The 23,948-nt window shown below is 45.1% G+C and overlaps 2 protein-coding genes across 2 annotated transcripts in view; one reads left to right on the top strand and one right to left on the bottom strand.

Annotated features, from left to right (window-relative positions):
* T265_08503 (hypothetical protein) overlaps window positions 1-5,327 on the top strand; it is a gene marked incomplete at both ends in the record, with an annotated part of 18,567 nt that extends 13,240 nt beyond the window's left edge. The window contains 2 exons of the mRNA XM_009174324.1: window positions 1,075-1,109; window positions 5,157-5,327. Coding sequence (XP_009172588.1) covers window positions 1,075-1,109; window positions 5,157-5,327 — 206 coding nt within the window. The remainder of the gene's footprint in view (window positions 1-1,074; window positions 1,110-5,156) is intronic.
* Window positions 1-23,948, bottom strand: part of T265_08504 (hypothetical protein) — a gene marked incomplete at both ends in the record, with an annotated part of 59,698 nt that overhangs the window by 4,942 nt on the left and 30,808 nt on the right. The window contains 7 exons of the mRNA XM_009174325.1: window positions 3,516-3,842; window positions 3,933-4,190; window positions 6,827-6,982; window positions 7,314-7,674; window positions 7,815-8,053; window positions 11,788-12,330; window positions 16,847-17,130. Of these exons, the coding sequence (XP_009172589.1) occupies window positions 3,516-3,842; window positions 3,933-4,190; window positions 6,827-6,982; window positions 7,314-7,674; window positions 7,815-8,053; window positions 11,788-12,330; window positions 16,847-17,130 (2,168 nt within the window). The remainder of the gene's footprint in view (window positions 1-3,515; window positions 3,843-3,932; window positions 4,191-6,826; window positions 6,983-7,313; window positions 7,675-7,814; window positions 8,054-11,787; window positions 12,331-16,846; window positions 17,131-23,948) is intronic.

The raw sequence follows: 23,948 nt of genomic DNA on the forward strand, positions 1-23,948 counted from the left end.
ACAATAAGGCTTTCAAATAAGTCATGGTTGTACGGCAGTGAAGCATCGGTGTTGAACACTGATGTCATGCTGTCGATGATGATGATGATTTGTCAACATGTCACTTAACAGTTGATTAGTGGCCAAAATTCTGTCGATGCAGTCAAAACCTGAGCAACATGCTAGCCGGCTACCATTAAGCCGTTTGGCAAATTTTTGAGTCCTCCAAACGCAGGTTGACATGAAACAAGTGTCTGGAAAAGATTAATGTTTAAACCAAAACAGGATGCTGTTGACACTGCAGTCGCGCTTGAGAATGTTGCAATAAGGTACGATTGTCCGTAAAAAAAACATTTAGCTGGCAAGTAGGCCTTTTGAACTGAGGTGGTCATCTAGTAGAAGTTGAAAGGCGACACAAGTTTTGGATTTGGAAAAGACTCTTGCATCTCGCAGTCATAAACAGGCCGAATAACGTTGGGAATATAACGCAGTCTTGTTTCACTCCTGTATCAGTGTTCAATCTGAGGACGTAGTCCAGTTTCACAAGCTATCCACACTAGCCTGCATCCCAGAGCGAAAAGACGTACTAAGTTTTCTGGATAGCGCGTCTTCCGAAGAACAATTTAAAATATCTCTCTGTTAACTGAATTAAGAGATAATGTGGAGTCAGCGAATGTGACATAACAGTGGGAGCATTTCTCGGTGAGAATATTAAATCAACATTCCTCCGCCCGCTCCGGGATCCACACTATTAGACTGGGATGACTTCATTCAAAATGCCCGTATTTACGCCTTGAAGGACAATGAGGAAACAATCTTTTAGTCCTGGGAACATCCTCAGCTTCCCATTGCAAAAGAGCTCAAGATAAATTAACGGTCAAGGCACGAACACCAGAAAGTTTGTGGTTTAAATCCAACCTCGCCATCTCAACGCTCTTGCATCCTTCGGGAGGCATGGCGGCTATAAACCGAAAGGGTGCTACAGCTGAACGATATAAACCGAAAGGGTGCTACAGCTGAACGATTACTTCGTCACATTTTGAACAGTTCGGTGAGTAACCTGTCATTTCTGCAGATTCTTGTTTTACATTTCAGGTATCGCGACAGAACTGACAGTGTGCTGCTTCCCTGTAGGTTGCGGTATTTGGTTCAGCTGACTCTTTTGGATTTCGGATGAGAAGGTTGGGTAGTGTGGGAATGCAGATTTTCCGTACATTTAACACATAATCAGTCTTAAGATTCCAACCGGAACCGACGTACTGGAGAAGTGAGGGGACATTCGCTTTTGGGCATGCAAATTGCTTACATTGCTCCAAAGAATTTTTTCTGAAGACAGTAATCGGCGAACGACTGAATTTCTTCGCTGTGTGTCATTCAGCATTCATTTTTTTATAGCTCAAATAAGCCTCCGGGTGAGAGTACTTGGGGTTCGAAACTGTTCTTGGCAGATAAACCTTGACAGGTTCTTTATACCCTACCGGAATTGGCATGTTTCTGCTCAGTCGCGGAAGAAATCACTTTCCAGGAAACCAATCCGTTCGCGTTAATTCATTCGTCCCAGTTATCACCCGTGCACACACGTGCGTTTCATTATAGTTTATTGTTCGTCCACTGACTCCATAGAATTAGTTGCTACAGACCTCGGATTTCAATTTCCAAAATTTCGCAACCTTGCCGAGCGTTTCCGTTTCCCGATTTCCAGATTGTTTTTTTGTCCCACGACAGCATAGTTTTTTCCAAGGCGAACTGCACCTTCACTTGTACCAAAGAATGGTTTGTGTTGCATTCAGCACCACTTGCCACTTTAGCAAGCAGTATTTCTTTGAGGTCTTTGTCCATCGGAACACGCAGCACAGGTGTTGCTCGAGGAAAAATGCCGGTTTTCCGCAAAGAAGCACGTTTGCGACAATTTCCCCATAGTCTCTACAACCATCCGTTTCCGTTTGGTCGCTCCCGGAGAGTTCCGCAAATGTAAAACCATTACAGAGGTAATAATGCTAAATATAGAATGCTTTAAATAGTTAATTTGGTATGTCATTCGTTTCATACAGAAATTGATCTAACATCAAGAGGGTTGGTTTCCACCCACTGTGTATAGGTGGTCCAGTTTGCATCATGTGAAACTAGACAGCATTGTTGACATACTGCCACCCCTTAATCCATTAGCTTATAGGAACAATCACGCCTGTCAAGCAGGCTTGTCGCACCGTGCTCATGGAAAAGAGGAAACTTGCCTGATCACTTGGTCGTACTGTAACAAGATTAAGTGGAATCCGCCTACGATGAACTTTTGCAGAATGCGTTATTCTCCGCAAGCAATTTCACTGTGACATCCACTAGCATTTCGACCACGCCCACCACAGTTATAAAAAAGAATGAACAAGAGATTCAGTTGGATTCCCAATGAGTCACCCGTCAAAACCGAATTGATATATAAATGTGCGTATTCGTCGGAATGGATGATCATTTAGATACTGTAAGCGTTTCAATTTTTATAGACTGAAAGCTGTTGCTGACGGGGATAACCTCATTGAATAATGAGAGTTGAGTTGAGAGTATCCTATGGGTGAACGGGCGCTTTCAATCCGGTGGATGATTCTCACAAGGGTATTCTAAACAGACAACCACGTTCCTATATGCTGATCGGATGATCATTGGTAGCCCTTGAATGAGACAGTAGCTATGACACGGGAAACAAAAGTTCACGAGGGGAGATATAGTTTAAACCTACTATCCTCGCAGATTAATGAACCAACATTTGGAAAGATATACGGTTCTTTTCTCCGATCCAGTTACCACACGACCAATAAACATGCCCAGATTGTGCCAAACACTAGGCATCACACCTAACACGACCATTTAAGTATGCATACACATTGCACTGCTGACCTCTAATATGATACAGTTCGATTTCACTGGAAAACATGAACGAACAATAAGCGAGGTGAACACAAATTTTCTAGGACTAAATGAGACATGATATCATTTTCCCAATATTTTAAGGAGACGGTAAGCTTCACACCAGGGGGCACTCCACTGCAGATTTAAACTGTGCATTGTCCGTGAGGAACCAATCCACAGAAGGATGTACATAACACGTGCCAGTTGTCGAATCAGCTGTAACACCTGAGAGAAGAAGTGTTCTTTATCAATGGCTTGCATGCACCGTTTGAGCCCTATCATAAGCGTCACTATTTTTCATATATATTTTCATTTATTTATTTATTATTATTTATTTATCTTACATCTTATATTATATATTATAAACGTCATCATTTTAAGTGTCATTATAAACAGTTTATGCTGCTCACAATATTTCCACAACATTCTCTGCTATCAGTGAACCGTAAATAGTGCTATGACATGGTCTGAGCACGTTAGAAAGACAGTAGAAGAGAAATTATAGCTGAGAAGCTGAGGATAAACTTTGAGGACAACTTCTGCTATCGGGAAGGTAGAAACCCGTTAAGGAGACGTTGGAGATTGACGGCTCTCAGAAGAAGCGGTCACCGCTGAGGTGCAATCTACGTAGTTACCTGATTATCCTGTGATTGATCAAGCTGCGCAGGCTGTCCCACTTTGGTAGATCCTGGAGCACCATTCATATTATTGATTCCAGCATTTTGTCGATTCGTAGTCTGAGTGGAGTTATCCTGACCACCAGATCGTTTCTTCCTATCACCAGATTTTGGTATGTTACCGTTCGCACTGTTGGCAGACTGAGAGACACTTTGAGTGAAAGTTTCGTTATCCCGTCGTTCTCGATGCAATTGCCAGAAAGGGCGTCGACGATCGAGGAAATCTTTGACGAACAAGCTGGTTCGCGCTGATTCACCCATAAATGTCTGAACCATTCGTTCCACCTGAAGTGTAGGACATCACACCTGTTAGAAACTTGTTGACAGGCAAAAAGGCACAAGAGGAAGAGAGAAACTCGTAACGAAAGAACGCACTTCGTACGGGGCATCCAGGGTTGCCAACAGCTCAACCACCGTGGGAATGTCTACCTTCTCCCTCAGTGGAACAGAACTGAGTCGTGTCTGACACCATGTCGTCAAGCGCTCTAACTCTTCCTGGGCGGTTCGATCGGAGTCGTTAGGGGAACGTGAAGAAAACTGATCTGATTTGGAAGTGGATTTGTTTGCTTTGGTTTCAGACTGATAACCGATAGATTTGACAGGGGATCGTGTGAAGTTCGTACTTGCCGCAGACTACAACGATTGAGTTGAATGGGAGGAAAGTAGACGACGGAGATAATGAGTACAGCGTGGTCAGCATGTTGGGCAATAAAGTGAATATTCGGCATTGTCAAACTGAGAGGAACTAGCACCATGACTACGTCACAAATAGAACTGCATCGTGGGGAGAAAAGTTTTAAGGTTGTCTCGATGAAATGAGAATAAGTATGCACTTTCCTGGGTGCAAATTACAGAACGAGCATGATCAGTTATCAAAGGTAGTTTACGCTCCATCTGATTACGTTACCGCCTTAACTTGGTCGACAGCCATTTGACATGCTACGTCATACTCTGACATATCCTGCCACTGAGCAACGTGGACTTTCCCAAGGTAAATTAGCGGAATATTACAGATGGCTTTTTCAGCAGGGTTTTTTGTATATGCTCACCCTGGTTGGCCGTGGTCATGGAAACTACCTCAATTGACCTACCAGGATAATCAGGTTTTGCCAAGTTGTGGTTTTAGTTTTTTATTCGCCTGTCTGAGCTCCTGTTCTGCATGAAGAACAACGTGGGTAGTGTCTAAGCAAGAAAAAGGGGATAATTCCCGGTCACTGCACTGCTGGGACGAACCCAAGAGATTGAGCCCGGCCAACATATCCCCGAAAAGTGAAGCACCTAAGCGCATAATCGTCCTCTGCAGAGTACACCACTCAACCTAATAAATAAATAAATAATCGTCCAGTTGTAGCACCCTTTCGGTGCCTAGCTGCCATGCCACACGGAGGAGGCACGAGGGCTGGGATACTGCCAGGTTGGTTGAGCCTAGACAGGGGAAGTCGAGTGGCAGAGGTCGGGTTCGAACCACGGACCTAGCTACTGCTGACACGGCCCATCATGCCCTTGAGGACAGGACAAACTGCAGCTACAGCTTATGCGTTAAGCTTGACGTCCCACCTATGACACTTGCCATCCGGTACCCAGTCTATTTCGTTTTAGGAAAAAAGTAGTACATGGCCCGCTGCTATGATCAACGTGCTAGGATGTCAGGCAAATGAGGTTGTTCGGGTAGATATTACGGAAAAGGTTGTTCCACCGCTGCACAAGGATAAGCGGCAGCTTACGTATGATAGTAGCATGGACATGCATACTAAGCGGGCATCCTTGTAGTCCTAAGATTTAATCCCCGTCGACGTATGGACGAAGCCGGATTTATGAAATACGGCCGAAATAACACTAAAAATTATTGGAAACTACAGGTATGAGTGTGGCCAGTCTAAACACGGTCTTTCGAGGACAGACAATGGCATCTCATCCAGATTGTACATTTCGGGTGGTACAACAACCCACACTAACTCGTCTTCCCCAGGTAAAGAGCAATCGTCTTTAAGCCAAGTGACTGCTAACTGTGGACTAGTGGAGTGGTCGAACAATGGTGGGGCAAGTTGATACACAGACCGAGGGTCATGCAAAAAGCATCGAGATGACTGCAATGGAACTGAAGAGATACGGATTCGATGTCGCAACCTTCAGTAAAACACGGCTTGCTGACCGAGGAACGCATCAAAAAGACGACTCAGAATCAATATACGTGTTTCCGTACTATGCCTGAGATTGACAGGCGAAGTCTATGTGACTGTGACCAATTTAAACGTTGCGCATAACAGAGGACCACAAAGACAAGTTCTACATGGAAGTCAATACTATCCCCGATCAGCTCCGAGAAGATTCTCTTGCGTGAGACGTCAATGCGCGTATCGAACGAAATCATTCCCTGTGGCTAAACGTCCTCGGATGCCATGGTATCAGGACTGTGAGAGACAATGGTGACCGATTTTTCCTATTTCGCAATCGAAGCGCTTGATATCACAGACACGACTTCGTCTGCAACAGCAGCACATTGTTACATGGACATCAATGCAGATGACGTCTTGATTTACTCTACTATGCCATCGTCCATATTCATGAACGCTCTGGAACCATCGTTGTACAGACCCAACTAAATGACGGCTAGTACTAGCTAGCCCCACACGTGTGCCTGGGGTGCGAGCCACCAGATGACCCTCTGAATGAACTCCGGGGCTCAATAATTCAGCTGTACCCACATGGATTGAGAATTCTGCATTGGTAGTCGGACATGTTGATGCACAGCCCGACCGGTTAACCTCTGGTGTTGTTCTCTAGGATTTACATCGATTACAAGGCGTTCATGTGGATGCACATACGACTGAACAGAAACGGATGAGGCATTGTATACGCGGACCCGTCGACTTCCGTCAATCTAAGAAGGGATGCCAGCCCAATACGTTTTGAAGAACCAACTCGAAATGGTCTACCAAGAGAACATTTGCCAAATACCTCAGACTGAAACAGCACACGCAATCTAAAGAGAATGAACGGGGAATCGGCAAAACGTTCCGAAAACCATTTGTGATATGAAATCAATTAAACACACAAAAATGACGCGTTTCTACAGAGCCCATTCATTTGAAACAGAGACGTGATATAAAAAAGACTTCTAAAATCCAAACGTAGGAGTAAAACAGGTGATCCACTCAAAACATATCTGATCGATATATTCAACAAGCCAACCGAGCAGACTAATGAACAAACCGTGAACACAAGAGAACAAAAAACAGTCATCTGATCTGTGGAACAGATATACGAACCTGGTTCGTGGCAGCCCTGTTGTTATGGTTAGAGCTCAGCCCGGTGCTCTTATTCGCGGTGTTCGGCGAGGTGTTAGTAACACATGTGGTGGCGCGGCCGTTCTCGGTGACCGTGCGGGTTACCTGTGACGCAGACTTGAGAGGCGTTTGTTTTACCTGGGGAGCAGACGCATGGTATCATCAATAGACAGTCGACAAACCGAAAAAAAGGTCGACTTCGCAACTACTTTTGGACAACGGTCAGTCATGTGGCGAAAATCTTTTGGAAACATTAGCGGCGATGGGTAGTAAGGAGTAAATTAATCAGCACCAAAGGCAAGGAAACAGTGGAAATGACTTAAGATACCTGTACATCCATCCATTCCAAGTACTTACACAGGGAGAGACAGCAACCGAAGGGCCAACATAAAATAATAAATGCGCATGAAGATCGAACACTACGAAACCTCTAGCGGTAGGAACAAACACTGTGACAAGTAAATAATACCTTGTGGGCCCACTGTCCGATAGTTGGAGGTGCTCGAGATGAGGGAATCTGTGCTGGTGTACCGCGATTTCGCTCTGGATGTCCGTCTTTACCATGACAGTCTTCCGTCACATCACCAGCACTCCGCCAACTAGACTGGTTAGTAGGGGAAGTATATGGCATTGGTTCAGTTGTTTGTACAGACTGAAACACGGCACCGTTAGAATGCTTCGATTTGCCCGTCGAAGTTCTGGTACTTGTGGTTTGAACAGGAGTTTTGGATTGGTGTTGACGATTCGGAAATCCGACCGGAACACGCGACTGTCCGTCTCGATGATCACCATGAGTCGAAGCATCACGGCCACTTTTGGTAGGGTATCGTCTAAAAGAATATGCACAAGAATGAATCGATCAGTTGCTAGATGAGCAAGACCACTAAAAACTTACAAGAGGCGATAGAGAAAAAGATAAACAAAACGCCATCACTTAATATAACCGAATAATTCCTGGGGCACAACGCACCCATCTCCAAAGCGCGGTGAACTTCGGGTTGCACTGTTTGTGCTGAAAAGTGGAGGCCAATTGGACTGTTGGTCCTGTCGTGCATCATCGCCCGTGTGTGCAAGGGAGTGTGACCGTGCTGCCGACTCATCATTGATAGACTTATCCAAACGACGGTCAGTTGTATCAGCTTCGGGATCGTGACCAGAATCAGCTGTACCATCCTTCTTTGAATGAGCCGCCCACTGAGGATTGGATGCCTAAAACACAGCAACCGGACTACTATCACTAGACAGTAGTGAACACAATAACATATAATCAGGTGGCTGAGTTGAGTTGGCGAGTGAATTTATCATACTATTAAAATATCCGGAACATTTGTCCAAGAACAACAGGTCCAGCCAGATTAGAATCAAAGGGTAGACGAAACTAGGAGGAAATCTACATAACTAGCCGAATAGTTTTCAGCAAACTCAGGAGTAGTTTTTTCAGGACAACTGGACGATACATTTGAAGAATGGTAACAGGGTAAATCCAGTCTTTAAGTTTCGCAATCACATGAAGAGGAAAGTGGAACAAAGAAAGTGCGCAAGGAAACGATGGACTGAACGGAGGACGAATTTGCATAATAGGTCCCATATGTAATTTGAAGAAGCAATCGTGTTGTTGACCGTTGGTTTGTTTGCCGAGCTGGGTAATTTGCTTGCAAACGTTTCATCATCAACCGAAGTGACATCATCATGTTGTTGACGTTGGTTTGTTTGCCGAGCTGGGTAATTTGCTTGCAAACGTTTCATCATCAACCGAAGTGACATCATCAGTGTTATTAGGGAACTTAGCGATGGGTCGGTCGTTGTGCCAGTGTGTGATTGTGTTGCGTTGTTCAATAAAAGTAAACTACAAAGGGGACAGTGGGGTGAGTGGCTGCTCCGAGCCCCTGGACCGTGTCGCCAGTATACATAACAAACGACAGGAAGTTGTACATTGAATAATTGTTTCACTCTAGCTATGTTAATTGCTTCGTTCGGCAAAATACGCGGTCTAAACCCGAATGTCAGCATAGTCCATCACTATGTCGCTTCTTCGGTCCCTCTAAACCGGAAACACATTGTCGGAGCCAGGGATGAAGGTTAACCGGAGCTCCTGAATTTTGACACTAATTTAAACCCACTGTCCACTGTCTTTAATCTGATTGTTCCCCGTCGATCCATCTACAACCAACTGTCATGTGTTTTTGCAAAAGTTCTTCCCACGGAACAGTAAATACTTTCGTTCGGTTTGAACTTCATCCACTGGCAACAACGCGTCTAAACTTCCCTTTTTTATGCCAACTTGAGTAATATACTCCGGTACCACTTATCTTCTTAGATACATTTTTGGGAGATAATATTATTTACAACACCGAACACCTTACTTCCTCAATTTTTGGGGATAACTCCACCCGTGGCATGGCGAGCTTTTTCAAAGGCGACCGTTCTTGCCCACTCACGCCCGTCCCAGAAGGTGGTGACCAATCCAAACAAAGCCTGGACATGGCCCGCAGCAACAAAATCCTTAGACGATAACCACATCCAATTAAAGGACGAGATTCGTTTTTAGCCCTCTAAAACTCCATTGTGGGATCTTTTACAGCACTGTGAACTGACATGAAATAAAAATGTTGTTGCCTACAACGACGAAGAGAGGGATCAGTACGACGATACTGGCGGCAACTTACTCGTTTTTGGCTCGCATACTGCATCACTTTGACAGCAGACGTTAAGTGTGCAGCCACTGCGGCTCCGGCAAATGGTGGTATACGGACTTATTTACTAAGCTTGAGTGAGCCTACTGACTGTTGATCGGGAGACAGTCGATATGCATACCGACCTCGGCAATCGGCTGTAAAAGCCAGACATTCGGTGCGCGGTTTGGTGGGTGATTTCCCTGGTTCCGCGGTTTCTTATTCTAGAGAATATTTGTAGCATGAGTGGCTCCTGAGAACTCAGTAGTGGACAACTTGACTGTTCGTTTGGAATTTGTAAAAAAAACCGTTCAGCTGTAAGACCTTTCCGGTGCTCAACTGTCATGTCAAAGGAAGCACAAAGGTCGGGATACTGCCAGGTCACCCAAGCATAGACAGGGGAAGTCGAGAGGCTGAGATCGGGTTCGAACCACGGACCTTCCGGTCAGTAAATTCGCGCTCTAACCACTTGGTCCATCTCGCCATCACATTTACTAGAAAATATCGTATATTGTTGAGCAGTGTATTTGACTGTTTGACTGAATGCTGTAAAATCCATTGAAGAGAGTACCCAAGCTGAATTCATCAAGGTCCCTGCCTTAAAATGCAACAAATTCTCAGCAAACAACAGGGCACCGGAGCACCAGTGTTGTACCACTGTGTTCCACAAGCACACATGGGCTGCACATCCGCTACCTTGGGGGCGAGATGGCCCAAGTGGTTAAAGCGAGAATTTACTGACCGGAAGGTCCGCGGTTCGAATCCGACCTCCGCCACTCGACTTGCCCTGTCTAGGCTTGGGCAACCTGGCAGTATTCCAGCCCTCGTGCTTCCTTCGGGTGGCATGGCAGCTAGGCACCGGGAAGGGTGCTCAGCTGAACGCTACCTACATCTGCTACCATGTATCATAAAACAAACCAGAACGTCCTTCATTCGGCCAGGCTGAGGTGACATAATTTTGGAGAGGCAGTTAAGTTCCAACATCCCACCAAACAAACATTTTCAGTAATAAAAGGGAAGTTTTTATCTAACTGTAGGACGTTACTGAGGCCAAAAGACAAGCTTCCACTTACAGTTGACCGAATGTATCGAGCGGTGCGACGGATCCCGCTCTGAACAACGAAACGAACTAGTGTCTGAATCGAAACACATAGTGAACGCAATATCCCTTAATCACATCTAGCTGTCGTGAAATCTACATTGGCAAAACAGACAGCAGGGCCCTAGAACATTTGTGGGTGACCAATAAAGATCTGTAAAATGCGAGCTGAAACCTAAGAACCTTTTCATCGACAGCTAAACACACTGCGACCGTCGGTTGAAAAAAAAGGTTGAGCCTCAAAATGCGTTTTTAGCTCTGCCCCGTAGTGTTACCCCACAGTTATTAGTATTCAGTGAGATTACGTTAATCAACCAATGCTGAACTAGCTTGCGTACGCAAAAAAACCCTGCCTTGATTGACTGACAGAGTGATTGGTTTCGTTGTATCGTTTACCTGCAGTAAAAATGGATTCTCACAGGTATTGCAAATGAGTATACAGAATCAAAATGCCAGGATCTTCGGACTTTTGTCTGCATCGCAGAAATTGATTACAAGGATACAGTGTTTTGAATTGCTTTCCGTAACTAGTCCTTCGGAGGAATTCATAGGCTAGATAGGAAACAGAGTATCAAATGTAAAGACGTGTGTGCATATTTCCCAAAGTGTAGGACGTAAAGCGGCTGTGTTGTGGAAGCTGGGGTACGATGAACAACAGTGCTGTTTTCACAGTATTGGTTGAATGCACACGCGTCAGAAAATAATGCACACTAGCGTAACAGGCCGGGTTAAATCATATACGATAAACGCATATGAACAAAATTTTAAGGTCACCGTGTTTCCTGAGCACAGCATTTGAAATTTGGCCAGGCAACTCAGACAAGTATTTCCCCGAAAGCTATGGCAAAAATCGACCACCGCCCGCCTGAAATACGGATTGCTTTCAAACTGTTTTGGAGTGGACTCGCTTGACTGACATGGCATTCGGACGCTGGTCTGAGAACGATGCGTCTAATGAATGACCACTCGTGAATACTCCACCAAAACAATGTCACAGAGACTAGAATAACGTGGAAAAGACTGAAAGGAAGCTAGTGACAGTTTGAGACTTAAAGCTGAAAAGAACTCGACGATCAACTGTTTGGTTAATGACGCGGAAGTAGCTCGAATGATAGCGCATTAAACAGGCTAAATACAGGTAGCAATCGTAGACCAGAGAACACACTGACTACCTGCGATATGACCAATTGGGCTAGGGCCAATGCCTGTTCTGGCTGCATAGGCGTTTGGTCTGGACTGTGGGCACCTGCCAAGGCCGCCAACTGAGCCGCCAGCTGTGCTGTCTCAGCCAGCTGCTGCATAGAAGTTGGCTGATGGTTGGATGAGTGTGGCTGAACATTGAGATATTGGGCCAGAGCAGAAAGAAATCCAGATGAGAGAGCTGCTGCTGCAAGGTCTGGATTGTGTCCACCAGTTGAGTGACCGGAGAACGATAGTGCCAGAGAGGCAAGGGTAGGGTTCATGGACAACAAAGACGCCAAAGCCATAAATGCTGAAGTTCCATTGACCAAATGACCAGTGTTTCCTATCAAGTGTGAATCTGACTCGATGCTGGTGGTCAAACTGCTCAAAGGATTCGAAAGAGAATTCACCTGGGACCGAGACTGTAAAACGGGGAGACTGCTGTTGACACACATTGAGGAAGTTCCCGGGATAGAAGTTGCTAATCGGCCAGTATCGATCTGGTTCGAAGATCCAGTAGATATAAGGTTGCTCTGTGAGTTAATGAAAGCGAGAAACACAGGTGATTAGGTACGATATCGAGATCAGGAAGCCAATAAGTCAGGTGGTAACCACCAATCAAACTGGCACATTACAATCAATAGATGCACATCAACATCGAAACTGGCAGAAGAACGGAGAACTTAGATAGGATAGAAAAAATAGACATAGATTATAGGGCAACGGGGTTAGGCGGTTAATGCTTCAAATTATTGATACTGAGCCTCAGGTCAGGCTAGAACAACAATGAGACGGCTTCTTAGAGATATTCCGTGGTGCAGAATTATTCGTAACCTTATTGAACGGTAAACCCGGCACATAAACGACAGAAAGTCAGGCTGAGTTGGAAAAAGCCTGGACAAGAGCAACGACTGTTTCACAAGGTGGCAATCGGCTCGCGCAGGTCCAAACGAGAAGGGGTACTCCAAAGATTCAGTTGGAAGAAACTGTTTTCATATCATGTTGACTAACGCACCACGGGTAGCGAACAACGCATCCCGACAATAGCATAGTGCGAACCTTCGCGGTCAAGCGAATCTCATCGCTGAGAATGACGTCTCGGACCAGCCTGTGAAAGTGCACAGCCGAAGGTACAGTCGTACCGTGTGAGCATTCCACGATGTCTCGGGACATCAAAAGTTGATAGTACGATTCTGATAAGTAAGACTTGAAAGCCTTTGGCGAGATCACGTAGCTCACAGTGACTGATGCGTCGCATTATTTTGAAGTGTGTGCACGTGCACACGAGCCACTGCCATGATAAAATTCACCACGCACCACATGCACTGACACATCGATCGGCAACGCGTGTAGGATGACTGCTTTACTGCGCACTTGGTCGTCCGTGGTTCACACAGTACGTGGCTTCGTGAACAATTCAGTACGACAGTGCGAATGAAAGAAGACTGCTGTCAATACTGTTTGATGAAGGGCTTATTCGGAATTGTGGGTATAAACAAACTGGGTTGTTTGTGATTGATGATCCGGACTGGACCATAAAGTTAGATATAGGAGAGGATTTTGACAGTTCGGCTGGAGCGTTTGCCAAAATTGGCAACTTTCTTGCACATTTTTTTTGAAGATTGTTAAACTTAGCGCTTATTGTGATCTTACATCGCTTCCTCCTGTAGTTTACTTAACACAGTCGCTGATTCGGGTTCTGCTAGGCGTCTATTCACGACTCATACTGGATGTCAAATAGAATAAAAGAATAAATTTGCCACATGGCTTTTGCGAAGCTCATGTTACTGAATTGTCTAATTTCGGTCCGCGATAAGCGCTTGATAGAGAAATGGTCCTTTTCAGAGAATCAAGAAGGAAATACATAGAATTTCGCATGTGGAAGCTAACCGACATGAGGAGTTCTTCGAACGCTCGAATCGGTTTGATAAAGAAGTGAGGTTTGTTGGCACCGGTTTTTTACTTTGGTGACCAAGTTGTTCGCTGAGCCCAGCAATTTTGTTACGATAAAACGACGCATCCATCAGAGATTATAAATTATTTGGTTAGTTGATAGACTGTTACTTATTCCATGATAGATTCACATATTCATGCCAGTCATGACACCAGTGTGACGACAAGACTGACTGCTAGGTCAACCGTTTACTGGAACGGGTCAAACAACTCCGTCTGAATGTGCGCGGACTGCCCACCTTTGCAAGCCGGTACTGACGTGTTCGTTGGGTTCCGTAATCCACATGCATCGCATGTCTCTAGATGCTGCTGCTCATTGGAATATCGGAGAGCGGAGTATGCGCTATGGGCGACTGCCTGTAGACGTTATCCATCGGCTGAGCCGCTTTGGCACGACGCACCAAGACGGACGAACCCCGAGAACACACACTTGTTCGATACCAATATCTCGGCCCTGTTTACACTCGGGATAAACCTGCAGCCAACGGCACCCGCTTACACGCAGAAAAACTACACAGCTATGAACCCGACGGGATACCAATAACTTGACTGGAATCAGTTTGATCAGAAACACAGAATGATTGGTGACATGAAACGTCTCAATCCAAAGACCACAGTCAATGTACGAGGTACAAAAACAATTGAGACAACCTAGGCGATACCGCCTAGATAAAAAGTTGAAAGATAGAATGGAAAATATAACGGCGGCCGAACAGGAACACATATCGCCAGAACCAACAACGATGTGCCAAATTTGAAGCGTACGAGTTTCACTTCGACTGGTGCGTTTGGTTACTTAAGACGGATATCAATCATATCGAAGTACTGCCACGCACATAATCTGTGCACAACGATTCGAAACCTGTTGAAACTCGAGAGATCACTGACAACATTGATCGAATTTGGTTTGTCCGAGTGCGCCTAAAGAGTAGCAAACAAACAGACTATGTGGTGTAATCACCTGGCATTCGACGCGGATTAGGCCTACGGTAGCAGTTATACCCAGAAATAAAGCAAACAGTATGAGAAAAGTTAGCTGAACATAGGAGATTCTAGTAGAACTGGATGTACAACAAAGTGTGAAACATAAGAGACTATTTAGTTTTCACGGGGGACTCAAGTGGATCTCTAGTTTATGACGCTTATCAACCGAATATGTTACATAAAGGCTGTTTCAGTTGGTGCGATATTCGAGATTGCAGTAAATTTTTATGAAGAAAACTACCCTTCGACAGCCTGCGACCCGTTTCGCCCTTCTTAAGGCTCATCGGGTAGGCGCAGTAAATGAGTTTCCTCCAACCTGATGTTCCTACTTGGACCCAAATCGGACTGATTGCGACAAATGCACTCATTTGCAATCACTTTGGTTTTCACGGGAGACCCAAGCGAATCTCTCGTTCATGATGTTCTTCAACCGAATGTGCGACCCTGTGAGTAGTTTCCTTCACGAAAGTGTACTGTAGTTCATCGAATCAGTAGTTCACGCGGCATAACTTTACGCATACTTTACGGTAAAAAGTCCCATATTCACCATATCCGACTTTCGATAAGGATGTAGTGGAGATCATTTGGTCTCAAACAGGTTGGCTTAAGTTACTACAGTTTCGGTCACCAGGAAAATTAATGAGTGGTGGAATATAGCCAAGCATTGGATACGATGGGGTAATTAGTCGGTCCTTATTGAATTGGTGGTCACATGAAGGAACAGGAAACTGGGCAGCTACTCCCTGAAGGCCATAGCTTTGACGCAGATGGGCCATTAACCGGGCGATTGAGCCATCCCCACCAGTGTCATTAAATACAGATGAGTTGAGTCCCGAGGTTCCAATAGTTGCTTAGCGCTTTCATGCTTCGTTGCCAGGTAAAAATGCCCATTCCTCAACCATTTCCGCACAAGAAATGTTCGGCCGAAAAGAACACCGAGAGGTAGACAGTCTTCCGGGATGCGAAGTAAATGCCCTGACCAGCGCAACCTACCAAGCGTGAGTAGTTCATCTAACGTGGGAGAGTTTCTTTTTCCTAAAACCACCTGGCATACCTCAACAAATTTAATTCAATGTTTCCTCATTGTTTAGCCTAATGAATCGTATCAAAAGCTGAATAAGCACATCAAGTGTGGATTTGCAGGCCTGAAACAGACAGCCCAGATAGAATTTGCCCATTGGTCCTTTTGTTCTGTGAACTACTGCGGAAACCGGTTTGCAAACAAAGGCTCACTCCGGCCGATGACTCACATACCCTTACCCGAGCAAGCAAATACGTTCACATACGTCACCTTACAGTCCATTGTAAGGACCTAAAACCACGATCGATTGTCCTGACAAATGACCAGTTGATGCAACGGAACACCCGGAAAGCACTGGACGAACGCTTGGCGACCTAATTTGAAGCGAATTTCTCTCACGTTGAAGTGGACAGTTAGGAGCATTCCAGCGCTAATTTATGAAGCCATCAGGGATGGTGATATTTTGTGGAACATTGAAAGTCTTGGATGCCTTTAAAAGTAAAATGGATGTTTCAGTCTTTCACACCAGTGCGAGGTTGAAAGCGAAGATGACAAAAACGAGTGTGGCAAGCCGCATAGACATATGTTGCATGAACTTGGTCGGACCTGTAGGACAGAGCAATAGAATTATCGGAACGTAGCCAACCATAGGAAAGACATCCTAGCAACTCATCCCAACTACCTAGAAGCGCTTCGTACAGAGATTTTTATTCCGAAGTAACTAGCTTCTTCTGGAGGATGAGCAGCCTCTACGGACGTCGTGGGAGACATGCAGCATCAGCAGCTGTGCCCTACAAAGTAACTTGATAATGTGCCACATCGTTCTTGGGGGCAACATATGGCAATTGAATTACGGCCCATGAAGAACGAACAAATAAAATCTGTCATTAGTGACTCCCGAGAAGGTTACGGAGAGATGGCTATCAAAAGCTGGAAACTTAGAGGCAAAAAACAATATAATAGCTCACAGCACGCTTATCTGCAGCCAGCATAAGCACCACAGGCCTAGGTGTTGTCCAGAAAGTGCGGTGAAATCGTGTGTGCAAAAATTGGCGCAATTTTAACCGAAGCAGGGAGTTTATGAAACTAACTTGGAAATCGGGTGAATAGTTGAGTTGTTGCGTTGCAATAGGTGGTACGCGCCCAGCCTGCCCGGACACACTCGTAATGGAGCTTTGGGAAGTCGAAGATAATCCTACGGAATGCTGGAGCCCTGAAGAGCTAACACCATCCACAAGATCATTGGAGGATGGGTGTTCCACTGACACGGATTTGGGAAGCGCATTTAGGGTAGGTGGCGTTATGCCACCACGAATTGGGGAAATACGCGGTCCCGGTACAAACGGAATCCGACCGAAAAGACGGGTATAATCAGCTGTGAAAACAGAAAGAGCAAAATACTAGGAATAGAGGAGGTGGATGTTGGCAGCGGAATAGATTCCCAAAGGGGTTAAACCAGAAAGCTGATAAAAGGTAGAAAACTGTAGACGACGATCATAAGGCGAAATGTAACAATCGACAAAATAATCATTCAGCTGTGACACCTCTTCGGTACGTAGCTGCCATGAAGCCCGAAGGATGCACGAATACCGAGATACTGCCCGGTTGGGCGTGCCTAGACGGGACAGTCGAGGTGCTTAGGTTGGTGTTGCGCGTTAACCACTGAGCTATTTTGAGCTCCTACACATAATCGCCGGTGGTGTAAGTTGGACAGCCGACATGCCTGGGTTGTGCTGAATTTTGATTGGCCCTGGAGAGTGTAAAGAAGGTCCGGAGACGCTCACCGCGTTCATGTACATACTCACGGCTTTGGTGATATTTGTGAGTATTATTATCCTGAAAAGAATTAGCTTTTCAGAAAATCAACCCGAAGAATAAGCCTGACCACTGAATCGATCAAGGACCGAATAACAGGACCCAATATCAGTGTGACGTTATTGGCCACATCGACTGCACCATAACAGCTGTCGGAACGAAATGTGATATCAACTTAATCAGTTACTTTCATCGGCCTGCTGCACCAGCATGGTTCAAACATATCAGCCGAAACGAAACAGCAGAATATAGATCATGATCAACAGAAAACATCAGTCACATCGGGATACAAAGAACCGCCGGGGAAGTAATTTAACTTGGGCAATTGTTAAGCGCAGCATTCAGGAACGCGATATTTGCATTTCAAGACAATTCTACGATGGGTACGGAATAAGTTGGGACGCAGCAACTTCATCTAGGCTGCTGAGTTGCGCAAATGGGCCTCAAGTCAATTCACTCGACTGCTTTGTAGAGTCAATAATGAATACCTACGGCAGTGGTAGGCATGAAACGGAACAAACCAATATTATAATCACCTCAACCAATGGTGCGTATATTTCATGTGTCAGATGGGAGATAGGACAGTGGTTACGCACGTTACAAAAAGGTGAACATCAAGGACTACATTCGGAATAAAGACTGAAGAAATTGCTAAGATGGAAAGTGCTAGGAGTGCCCATCTCACGACTCAGCTCGAAACCAACAGGTATACATACATATTGTCTATAAAAGCATCATTGGGTTCAGGCGTCACCTTCGATAACAATGGTGGCTAAATTTGATTTCATAACGTGTTGGCTTGCTGTCCGGCGGTGACATTACCTTAGACGGTAAAGCGCAGTTAGGCCACAAAGCAACTCAGTTTAGAACTGCCGGTCGTCGAAGCGCATTAAAAGTTTGACCACCCAAGCGAAAGAGGACTTTTTGAGCCTTGTGTTGGGTAAAAAAAGCTTCGCTGCAATGTATTCCGCCCACTGTATAGGTGTGCAAGCCCACAAGAGTTAAGATGTTTCGAAAAAGGACAGTGGTTGAAATCTTTGGGAGATAAAATTCTAAGGGAAAATACTTCCGGCAACGCACCGAAAAGTTAGTGGTTGGTGTGTGCGCACAGCGTCAAAATCTGTATTTCTGAGCGGTCGTCAAATCATGGAGGGGGTGGTCAGAAGCCGTGTAAGCAACGAAATAAAAGAGCAGGATTAAGACAGAGAGTGACTGAGCTTCACGGACTACACGCAAACTCCTTGGACTTTGCGGAAAGTGACAACGGTAACGTCATGTTTTCAATCGTTCAGTCGTCTGTGATGTGAAACTTAGCAAGCTAAGCGGAAACAACAAAAACACGAGCATGTCGTGCTTATGGAAGAATGATCATTCACCAAATCTCTAAACTGAAAAGTGCTTGTATTCCGTGTCCCGTACTTTTCAGCTGGCATGCACGTCAGTAATGCACCCAAATTTGTCGATAGTTTACATACGGTGGTAGGAGGACTGATCCATAAGGGTCGAAAGTGGTATATCCGGATTATCGACATAAAGTTCATTTGGAAACAGCAATCCATGGAGTTGGGGAACATTGCAACGAAGTGGATTTAGTGTCACATCTTCATAGAATTTAGAATCTAAGAGAAGGAATCTGATGATCAACAACTCATCCGTCCTAGCGCAGGCGGCCACCAGCAGTGCGGTCTAAGCATCAGGTTAATGACCGATTGTGTAGATGAGCGTATCTACGGCGCGGAAGATGGCACGCCTGCAAAAAGCACTTCCGCCATCCCACTTTACCTCAAAAAAATATCATACGAACAAAGTGAACAACTGCGGTAAAAGAACAGCACACTCCGAATTGCGCACTGCAGTGACCCAACAGCGAGAGGAATGAACGCAGTATGAGGAAGCTAGAGTTGCCGACAGTAGAACACAGATCTCTTACTATGATCGTCAGTTTGTTGAACTGTGTACTCGGGACGGAGGAGCAAGAGTCCACTAGTCATTCGCACCGGCAGAGTTGGTTCAAGTAAATCATCTGTACCTAGTGAACAAAGCATGATGGGACCTCGTGTAGTAGGCCAGCTATCCGCAAAAAACATCGGGATGTTAAACACCAGTCGTCACTGTTAAGAACAAGGTTTCCCGCTACGTTACCGCACGACAGCACCGTTCTGGAAAAGGAAATGGTGCCAAATATGGTATGGAGAGTTTGCGAGGGACGTGGCCGAATAATATAAATCAGCGCCGCTGAGGTAATTCTTAGCAGTCATTGCATCCGGTCCACGGAATTCGGAGTAAAAAACACTAGTAAAAGTCACGAGACCTAGGTGGGACGAACAAACAATCAAAATAATGGTTCAGCTGTAGCACCCTTTCGTTTCCTGGCTGCCATGCCAACGGAACGAGGTACGAGGGCTGGGATACTAAAGGGGGGGGGCAGTCGAGATTCTGAGGTTGGATTCGAACCACGGATCTTCCAGTACGTAAGCTGACGCCTCAGCCACCGAGCTATCTTGAGGCCTAGGTGGAAAAACGAGATTTGAGCAAGGAACTGGAGTTCGTGCTCCTCTTGAGAATGACGGATCATGAAAGTCTAGTATCTTAGTAGTGCGGTGAAAAGTCTTCCATATCTGGCAAACGCGTCGCATTTTGCCTTGGTTATGCATATGAGATGCGGTTGGTTGAAGTGATTTGTGAAGCGTTTCATCATACTGCAAACCTTAGACATCCAAACAATGCGACTGAATCCGCTAAGTCTGGCTCCACCTTTCACGTCTTCGCGCGAAATAATGACTGCGATCCGTCCGACATCAGGTTCAACGTTTTGTTCTGCGTCTCCTGTTGGAAGTAAAAATATTAGCACGTGATGCGATGGCTCTGCGCGTTTACGCACATGTAAGCGTAATTATTGATCCGGCAAGACGTGCGCGTTTCCATTGCGTGCAAGGTTCTTATTCTGAACGAATGACCCCGTTGGCGGACTCACTCGTGAGGTTCCAAAAACACTGAATTTTTCAAGAAAGTTTGAGGGAACATGACAGGGATTCTACTCATCATAACTCTTCTTGCTTTGTGTGAGATCGAAGAACCACGTAACAATTCAGTGGTACGACTGTAGCAGCCAGTTACAATATTCTTCGAAACCATTACAATGTGGTTCCATTTGGTTATGAGTGATGGCTCTGTCAAACTAGAAACCTAAGCATCAGATTGGAAAATCACAATGGTCAAAATTTCACAACTATCCCTTGCGGATGCATGAGGAGGGGTATGGGTATAATTACGTTCGAAACAAGGTAATATATCCCATTAATTCATGTCAGTTAACATTTGCCCTCGAACTTTTAGTGTACGAAAGAGTGAGCGTCAGTTAAGCCTAAGTAGAAAAGTATCGGTGTGCAGAAGTAAACGGGTGGATGTCTCAACAGAAGGTGTAATTTCGAATACGCTAGAAAGGCAAGAGAAAGTAAGAGTACTGGCTCACACTAAAAGCCTAAGAAGAACATCAAGAATCTTCGCAGGGTTATCGAATAGATCCATGGGGGTACATTAAGCTGGACAATACCGGGAAGAGAACGTCTTCACTGCAAAATTATCGTCACTGGTGACCAAAGCAGTTCCACATACAATGAGGTTAAGCTCTTTTTTTATCGAGAAATACACTCATTTGCATATCAATTTGGTTTTCAGGAAAGACTCAACTGAATCTCTCGTTTGTGATAATCTACAACTGAATGTGCTGCACACAGACCGCCCCGTGATTCAGTCGGTACGATATTCGATATCGTAGTATATTACCATAAACGAGAGATTCAGTTGAGTCTCTCGTGAAAACCAAATTGATTTGCAAACTAGTATATTTCTCGAAGAAACAGTCCAATCTGGGTTCAAGTAGATCATAAGGTTAACCGAAACCCGGGGACTGCGCCTACCTGATGAGCCCCAAGAAGGGCGAAACCGGTCGTTGTTGAAGAGTTTCCAGTATCCTTGTGAGTAGTTCCCTTTATGAGGTTAAGCTCTGTTTTTCAACCGAAAACATGCAGAATTTAGGTGGATTCGAAGTGTCAGCATTCAGGCAGTGCAAGAGGATGATGGAGATCAACTGAGACCAATCAAGCAAGACAAAAGCAGAGAAAATAGTGAGTTAAATGATAAAAATGAGCCAGTGGATAAAAACGACGTGATTGGGAACGCGACCCCATCATCTCGAGACATACCACGGTTGAGAGTCTTATTATGGAAGAAGATACTATCCGTCTTCGCCATTATAAGTTCGGTTAAGAGCTTGAACTCAAAAGGAAACAATCAGCAGTTCTTTTCATAGAGCGCTCAAGTAACTATTAAACGAAGACCCTCATGTGTCCGTCACTGCTCGAACACAAGGACTAAGGAGGATCATCAGTACATATCTGAAAGAGAGGTATCGCCGCGAACAAACAATATCGACTGAGTAAACGAGTGCTTTTAGATTTGAGACGACGACTGTTAATTTTCCCTACATGTCGGAAACATTAACCCACGTGATTAAGACAGCCAAAGACACCTTCGTTCCAAGATCTAGATATGTGTGGCGATGTACTGAGAGTTAACGAAGATATGGTCGACGCATCAACAATTTGTAAAGAACCTTGCTTGGCTTTCAGATTGCTTTTGAGGAGTTCTAGTACACTTAAGTGAAAGGGAAGGTTGAAAACGTGGGTCAACAAACTGGTGTGCCTACCGTGAAAGCGAATACGGTTACAGACACAATTTTGCAAGCACATCTATTGTCAAAAAGCTCTGCGGTGAACAAATCTTCCTCCATAGCCCTTACCTGTCGTAAACGAAGACAGGAAGAAGTACCCTGTGTTCTTGGTGAGCTCGATTTACATGCGAATTTCACTTCTAGGTGAAGCAATGCGAAGTAATCGCAATATTCAATGAAATTTGTGAGCACAAATTTAGATTAGTTAAAAGCACCGATGAGCTCAAGTTTCAGGGCCCTAACATTGCTTCGAAGGAGTGAGAACCGGACAAAGTCTAATTAATTGGTCTGCCGTTTTGTAGGTTAAAAAGTTAGTCTACTGCGCTGCCTGTGAAAGTTCCGTCAAGGACCGACACACATGGCTTCTCAAGCAAATGATTTGGACACTTTCTTGGCCTGCTATCTCCATCTCACAATCAAATTCACCAAGCAGTTGAAGCTTACCACCTGAAGCATTTCTGGCAGTGTTGATTGTCGGTCTGAGTTTTGGTGATCCGATCTTTCTCCAGGTGCGCCGGGAAACAATTGTAATATCAGAATCCGTGTGGAGCTGCAATCGAATTGTGCTTCCGTTTGCTCTGATTGTGACATACTTGCGACGAGCATCGATCTGGTTATCGAATGTTGCAAGTATTGCGTTAAAACGTGGTTCTGATTGGTTCCGTTGACTTCGTGACCTCCGGGTCTGACTGCGTCTTTGGCTAGCTTCCCGCGTCCGGCACTGGCTTTCCTTGTGCCCACGTCAATTGCACACTGAACATTTGTGCTTTTTATACGGACACAATCGCACAAAATGTCATTCGCCGCATTGCCAGCATGCTGAAAGAGGCTTTGCTCTATTCGACTTTGTCACCACAGGAGGTTGCTTCGACGTCGTCTTGGCAATGTTGAAAGCAGGGTTGGATAAGGGCTCCTCCAACATGGCCGTGTCATGCATGAGATTTAAAAGGCGCTGGAGCTCATGGGTAATTGACTGCAGCGTTATCTCGGGAGTTTGTTCAATCTTGCTCAATAGTCTCACCCTGATATCACTGTCTGAATGCGACTGAAGACCACATACGAAAATAAGGCACTTGAACTGGTCTTCCGTCATGGTAGATAACTCGAATTTTTCGAATTCAAGGTTGACTCTACCGGCATAAGTGATGTAGTCCTCAGATTCCGTGTCCGCCAGTTTCATACATTGGTAGCGAATATTAAACAAGGACGAACGCTCACCGAAAATCTTTGAGAGTTGCTTCACGGTTTTGTCAAAACTGAGATCTCGCGTGTTCTTAGGCAGGATACGGTTGGAATAACGCGTGTGTTCCGTCGTACCAAGCTTTCTGAGCAATAAGCGTACTCTCCAGGCATCATCTTTGTGCTTCAGTGTAAAACATCTTCGTAACGTCTGAACCACGAATCGAAGGTTAGGCCGGCATCAGGGTCATAATGGAACTCCGTGATGCTGTTGGCGATCAAGTCGACTGAATTTGTATCCGGAGCGGAATTTGGCGTTTGGATATTAAGTTGCTGCGTCATTGTTTCCACCAAACGTAATTGCGCCGCGTCAAACTGGTTTTGTTGTTGCAGCAGAATTTCTTTCAACGCTTCAGCAGTTATTGTCATGATTCTGTGGGTTCGGGCGTCGCCAATCTGTTATATCT

Source organism: Opisthorchis viverrini, assembly GCF_000715545.1.
Source record: "Opisthorchis viverrini unplaced genomic scaffold opera_v5_222, whole genome shotgun sequence".
NCBI classification, from domain to species: Eukaryota; Metazoa; Platyhelminthes; class Trematoda; order Opisthorchiida; family Opisthorchiidae; genus Opisthorchis; species Opisthorchis viverrini.